The sequence below is a fragment of the Euwallacea similis genome, unplaced genomic scaffold (assembly GCF_039881205.1).
Source record: "Euwallacea similis isolate ESF13 unplaced genomic scaffold, ESF131.1 scaffold_96, whole genome shotgun sequence".
Taxonomy (NCBI): domain Eukaryota; kingdom Metazoa; phylum Arthropoda; class Insecta; order Coleoptera; family Curculionidae; genus Euwallacea; species Euwallacea similis.
Window position 1 is genome coordinate 30,229 of NW_027098721.1, and position 7,591 is coordinate 37,819.

Consider the following 7,591-nt stretch of genomic DNA (forward strand, 5'->3'; position numbering starts at 1 on the left):
ATTCCCCACGTTACAAACTCCAGGTTCACATAAATTTTTCCTTTTCGAATTCTCCCCAAAATTTGAAGGACTCATAGGACTTGATCTTATGAAACAATTAGACGCCAAAATCGATTTCAAAGCGAATACTTTAAACTTACCCGGAACAACACTACCTGTTTACCACGATGCGAAAACCCCTCAACCCCGAGATATTAATTACCACGATTTCAATTACGTAATAAGCCCTAGGAGTATCCAGCAAATCAGAATTCCAGTCAAAATGTCCAACGGATACGGCATAATCCCTTATCAAAAACTAGGACACCTCGAAATTCCAGAATGCCTAGTACGAGTTCAAAACAATACAGCCCTGACTACCGCCTTAAACCCTAGAGAAAATCCGATAAACCTGCAACTTCTCGAAACGTTCAACATAGAACCAATAAACACGAACGAATTAAACTTCATAGATCACCCCTTAACTCAAAATTCTGCCGGACAAACCACTGACCAATTGCTCAAGGATAACCTAAGAAAAATTAGACTTGACCACTGCAATTCCGAAGAAAGGGAACAGATCTCCAAACTATGCTACGAATTCCGTGATATTTTCCATTGCGAAAACATCCCGTTAACTTTTACTAATTCAATAAAACACAGGATAAAGGTCAAAGACGAAACTCCCATTTTTACTAAGACGTATAGGTACCCCGAAGTACATCGTGCCGAGGTAAAAAAGCAAGTTTCCGAATTATTACATCAAAATATCATCCGAGATTCAAATTCACCATGGTCATCGCCTATTTGGATCGTGCCAAAAAAACTAGACCAATCTAAGAAACAAAAGTGGCGAATGGTCATCGACTACCGAAAGCTGAACGAACAGACAGTAGATGATAAATTCCCTTTGCCTAATATCAACGAAATACTTGACAAACTAGGCAAAGCCCATTATTTCACGACACTGGACTTAGCAAATGGATTTCACCAAATCCAAATGCATGATGAAGACATTGGCAAAACAGCTTTTACTACGGACACCGGGCATTACGAATTTCTACGAATGCCCTTCGGCCTCAAAAACGCCCCGGCGACCTTCCAACGCGTGATGAACAACATCCTACGAGGACTACAAAATGAAACATGTCTAGTCTACTTAGACGATGTGATCATCTTTAGTACAAGCCTGCAAGAACATATCGAAAATCTAAGAAACGTTTTTAAACGACTGAGAGACTCAAAGTTTAAGATCCAACTTGACAAGTCCGAGTTTCTAAGGAAAGAGGTACAGTACTTAGGACACGTTGTGAGTCGAGACGGAGTAAAGCCGAATCCCGACAAGATCAATGCAGTGAAAAACTTTCCTATTCCCAAAACTACCCGAGAGATAAAGTCATTCCTAGGATTAGTCGGATACTATAGACGCTTTATTAAAGATTTTGCTAAAATTACAAAGCCACTGACCAACTGCCTCAAGAAAAATGTTAAGATAATACATAACCCTGAATTCGTTAATTCTTTTAACCACTGCAAACAAATTCTAATAAATTTCCCCGTCTTACAATATCCCGACTTCTCGAAACCCTTTCTATTGACCACGGATGCGAGTAACTATGCAATCGGAGCTGTTTTATCGCAAGGTCCAATACCTAATGATCGACCCATAGCCTATGCATCTAGGACCCTAAATGATTCGGAAACCAAATATTCGACAATCGAGAAAGAATTACTAGCAATAGTTTGGGCATGTAAATATTTCCGCCCCTACCTATTTGGCCGCAAGTTTTACATTTACACAGACCATAGGCCCCTAGTATGGCTTTTTAACCTGAAGGAACCTAACTCAAAATTGGTGAGATGGCGATTGAGACTAGAAGAGTTCGATTACCAGATAATATACAAGAAGGGACGCCAGAACACTAACGCAGATGCCCTGTCCAGGATACAACTGAATATTTACGAGAACGAGTCAATTTTGAATAACCCTGGTAACTCTGACGACGACATCAAAGACTACTTAGAAACAGTCGCAGGAAACACCAACTTCGAAGAAACCAACCTTGATAACAGACCCGGGACTAGCCAGCAGAAAATAAATATCGTCTCCGATATTCAATTACGTCCGCCTGACGCAGCAACCGCCGATGAAACAGTACACAGCCAAGACGCTGACCGTGAGAATCCAGGACTCAGCATTCTAGACGAAATTATAAACAACAAGCACCTGCAATTCCTGATAAAGAAATCTCCACACGTGCAGATAAAATTTAACAAAGAACGCTATGAGAATCACGTAATAAGTCACGTAGACGTATCAAATAACCCAGACACTATTAAACAATTTATTCAAGAATATCTCACTTGCAAAAAGCCCTGTTACGTATACTTCGTCGACAAAGACTTAATGTCCCCATTTATAGATGTATGCCTAAAATATTTTCAAAATCTACAAATAAGAATATGCACCAAACTGCTACACAACATCGCAGACCCGGAAGAAAAAATCATGCTCATCACCCACCAACACGAAGGCAAGCAGAACCACAGAGGCATCAACGAAACGTACCAACGCCTTAAAGCCCTTTATTACTGGCCCAAGCTAAAAGAAGACGTGACAAAATATATCAATGATTGCACCATTTGCCAAACGTCAAAATACTGCCGTTTCAAATCTTACATTCCTCTTACAAGAACAGAAACACCTAGCAAACCCTTTCAGATGATACATATCGACACCTTTACATTCGAAGCACAAAATTTCCTAACAATCTTCGATAAATTTTCCAAATTTGGACAAGCATATCCGTATGACAAAAACGCGAAATCGGTGTGCGATAAACTCGTCAACTTCTTCTCATTCTTCGGATGCCCTGAGACAGTCACTTGTGATAATGGCAAGGAATTTAACAACGAACTATTGAAGGAATTGTTGAAAACCCAAAAAATTAACATTCACTTCACGACCCCTAGACACCACGAATCTAACGCACCAGTGGAACGCTTCCACTCTACATTGATTGAACACCTCAGAATCCTAAAACAAAAGGACGACACAAAACCGATTACTGAACTAATTCCATATGCCATAATCGCATACAACAGCACTAAAAGTAGCGTAACAAATTTCACACCCCACGAACTCATCCTGGGACACACAAATACAAGAGACCCTTTTGACCTCATATCAACAACGTTTTACTCAGACTACGTCTCCTCTCATAAAGCCAAAGTCGATGCATTATGCGAAGATGTCGTGAAGAAAATGGAAAGTAATAAGGAGAAAGTTATTGCCAAAAGGAATCACAAAGGAAACGAATCCCCCGATTTTAAGGTCAACCAAAAGGTCTACCGAAATTTAAACTCTCGAAACAAAAAGAACCCAAGATTCAGCGGACCGTTTATAATCATAGAAAAATTAGAACATAATAAGGTAAAAATCCAAAGCACGCGAAGCCCCTACAAAATTGAAATAGCACATATCAAGGAACTAAAGAAACCCCTCTTTACAGATGGCCCCTCGCGCATGGAAAATCCCAGTACATCAACTTAAAATCCAACCCCGGTGTACTACCCTACAAGTTAGGCAAGGCCCAGAAGACTATTGACCACTGGCACTTTATCCAAACGTACGACATGACCGAACTATTACAAGAATTCGCAAAAATTAATACCCAATTCGACTTACTCGTCAAAACCCTAAATAACTTCACTGACTATAAACTCGAATACCACAATTCCCTTGTTGTGACTACTAGCTTAAAACACAAAATCATCCGTCAGATAAATCAAATCTTCCCGAACAAATTAAGAACGAAACGAGCTCTTATAAACGCCTTAGGATCAATCATAAAAACAATAACGGGGAACCTAGACCAAGATGACGCAAAACGTATCGACCAAAACATGGAAATCCTTAAACAAAACCAAAACGATTTAAAATCCGCCATTGACAAGCAAATGACTCTTTTTTCTAAATCAATAATCAATTTCAGAGAAACAATAAGAAATGTATCCCATAACCAAATTATATTGGAGTCACGTATTAGACAAATAATAGATGTCGTCAATCAGATCGAGGTCAAGGAAACAAACCTTTTTGAGTTCTATCGTATCCAAATGATTATCACCCAAATTACCGTCTTTTACCAGAATATTTACGATATACTTTCAAATATCGAAGAGGCAATTACCTTTGCTAAATTAAACACCTTCCATAACACCATAATCGACCCAAGTGAATTCCTAACAGAACTACAGTCAATGAAAGAGCAAATTCCCCTAGGAAAACTACCATTCGAGCCCAACATTGAAAATCTATTAACTATCGAAAACACTTTGGAAATAAAAAGTTTCGCCAAAGATAACTCGATCACGTTCATCATCGAAATTCCATTAGTAGAAAAAGTTAGTTATGATTTATTCCGATTACTTCCCTTGCCCGTAAGACATGGCGAAGTATACAAAGTCATAATACCCCGATCCGAATATCTACTGATAAACGACCAAACATTCGGATACGCGAACGAACCCTGTCGGTACGTATCCCCTAATGAATATCTATGCCCTCAAATACATATAGATAACTTCCACGATTTTTCCCCATGCGAAGTACAACTCCTGCGTTACGAACACAACGCCACACGATGTAAATCAATAACTGTTACCCTGGGGGAAACACAAATACAAAACATAGACGATAATAAGTGGATCCTGGTGACCACCAAAAGTATTGTCGGATTAGAAACATGTAAATCTTCACAAAGTAACATTCTGTTGGATGGAACTTACGCAATAGATTTAGAGTATCGTTGTAATCTTAAAATAAGGAACATAGTTTTAAGAGGCAATAGGAAAACCAACCGGCAATTTCAAATTTTCCCTTTGTTAGACATAAATATTAATCATACATATCAAAAGCCATACCAAAAAATAGAACTGCCTAACTTAAACAAAATAGATTTAAATAACATCGCCGAATTACAGAATGAGGTTGATTTGCAGAAGAAGGAAAATTCAATGTTACTAAATACTAACCTTCACTACGACAGAACCAGTATTTGGACTGTCCTATTGTATGGTATCATAATATTGTTCTTATTAGGTTTATTAGCAAAGTATCTATGGCCTATTGTTTTAAAATACAAAAAGACCGAGAATCCAGAAAATGACATAGTAATTTAGGTCATAGAAACTTCGGGTTTTATGCCCATCTAAGGGTGGAGGAGTTACATCCCCGTAACACCAAGCGTCGCTGTTATGACGTCACCCGTACGATTAGTATAAATAAGAAGTAGCATTAAGCGCAGGAGCCTTTTTAGTGAGTCTTTGCTTGTATCGCGAACGTTGTGTTTACTATCGGTCCTGTTTGAAATAAATTAATTTCAAAGTAAAGTGTTTTTTTTTGAGTCTTAAAACGGATCAAAACATAACTTGCAATTTGAATCCAAAATAGACAGATTTGGCCGAAATAAGCCAAATCGGTCGATTTGAGCAAATTCAGAGATGAAACGATCGTTTCTGACCGATTTCGCTCGTTTCTGCCTGTTTTAGTCATTTTGGCACGTTTTCATCCATTTGGTGCAATTTGAATCCAAAATAGACAGATTTGGCCGAAATAAGCCAAATCGGTCGATTTGAGCAAATTCAGAGATGAAACGATCGTTTCTGACCGATTTCGCTCGTTTCTGCCTGTTTTAGTCATTTTGGCACGTTTTCATCAATTTGGTTCTGTTTCCATCCAAAATAGACAGATTTGGCCGAAATAAGCCAAATCGGCCGATTTGAGCAAATTCCTGGATGAAACGATCGTTTCTGACCGATTTCGCTCGTTTCTGCCTGTTTTAGTCATTTTGGCACGTTTTCATCCATTAGGTTCTGTTTCCATCCAAAATAGACAGATTTAGCCGAAATAAGCCAAATCGGCCGATTTGAGCAAATTCCTGGATGAAACGATCGTTTCTGACCGATTTCGCTCGTTTCTGCCTGTTTTAGTCATTTTGGCACGTTTTCATCCATTAGGTTCTGTTTCCATCCAAAATAGACAGATTTGGCCGAAATAAGCCAAATCGGCCGATTTGAGCAAATTCAGAGATGAAACCATCGTTTCGGACCGATTTCGCTCGTTTCTGCCTGTTTTAGTCATTTTGGCACGTTTTCATCAATTTGGTGCAATTTGAATCCAAAATAGACAGATTTGGCCGAAATAAGCCAAATCGGCCGATTTGAGCAAATTCCTTGATGAAATGATCGTTTCTGACCGATTTCGCTCGTTTCTGCCTGTTTTAGTCATTTTGGCACGTTTTCATCCATTTGGTGCAATTTGAATCCAAAATAGACAGATTTGGCCGAAATAAGCCAAATCGACCGATTTGAGCAAATTCCTGGATGAAACGATCGTTTCTGACCGATTTCGCTCGTTTCTGCCTGTTTTAGTCATTTTGGCACGTTTTCATCCATTTGGTGCAATTTGAATCCAAAATAGACAGATTTGGCCGAAATAAGCCAAATCGGTCGATTTGAGCAAATTCAGAGATGAAACGATCGTTTCTGACCGATTTCGCTCGTTTCTGCCTGTTTTAGTCATTTTGGCACGTTTTCATCCATTTGGTGCAATTTGAATCCAAAATAGACAGATTTGGCCGAAATAAGCCAAATCGGCCGATTTGAGCAAATTCCTTGATGAAACGATCGTTTCTGACCGATTTCGCTCGTTTCTGCCTGTTTTAGTCATTTTGGCACGTTTTCATCCATTTGGTGCAATTTGAATCCAAAATAGACAGATTTGGCCGAAATAAGCCAAATCGGTCGATTTGAGCAAATTCAGAGATGAAACGATCGTTTCTGACCGATTTCGCTCGTTTCTGCCTGTTTTAGTCATTTTGGCACGTTTTCATCAATTTGGTTCTGTTTCCATCCAAAATAGACAGATTTGGCCGAAATAAGCCAAATCGGCCGATTTGAGCAAATTCCTGGATGAAACGATCGTTTCTGACCGATTTCGCTCGTTTCTGCCTGTTTTAGTCATTTTGGCACGTTTTCATCCATTAGGTTCTGTTTCCATCCAAAATAGACAGATTTAGCCGAAATAAGCCAAATCGGCCGATTTGAGCAAATTCCTGGATGAAACGATCGTTTCTGACCGATTTCGCTCGTTTCTGCCTGTTTTAGTTATTTTGGCACGTTTTCATCCATTAGGTTCTGTTTCCATCCAAAATAGACAGATTTGGCCGAAATAAGCCAAATCGGCCGATTTGAGCAAATTCAGAGATGAAACCATCGTTTCGGACCGATTTCGCTCGTTTCTGCCTGTTTTAGTCATTTTGGCACGTTTTCATCAATTTGGTGCAATTTGAATCCAAAATAGACAGATTTGGCCGAAATAAGCCAAATCGACCGATTTGAGCAAATTCCTGGATGAAACGATCGTTTCTGACCGATTTCGCTCGTTTCTGCCTGTTTTAGTCATTTTGGCACGTTTTCATCCATTAGGTTCTGTTTCCATCCAAAATAGACAGATTTGGCCGAAATAAGCCAAATCGGCCGATTTGTGCAAATTCAGAGATGAAACCATCGTTTCGGACCGATTTCGCTCGTTTCTGCCTGTTTTAGT

At 39.2% G+C, this 7,591-nt stretch overlaps 1 protein-coding gene across 1 annotated transcript; it reads left to right on the forward strand.

The window, feature by feature from the left end:
• The first annotated feature begins 4,098 nt into the window (after nt 1-4,098).
• LOC136419129 (uncharacterized) lies at nt 4,099-5,163 on the forward strand. Its single transcript, XM_066405295.1, has 2 exons — nt 4,099-5,035; nt 5,084-5,163. Exons 1-2 carry the CDS (start codon nt 4,099-4,101, stop codon nt 5,161-5,163), a joined length of 1,017 nt encoding a protein of 338 aa, XP_066261392.1.
• The last annotated feature ends 2,428 nt before the right edge of the window (nt 5,164-7,591 follow it).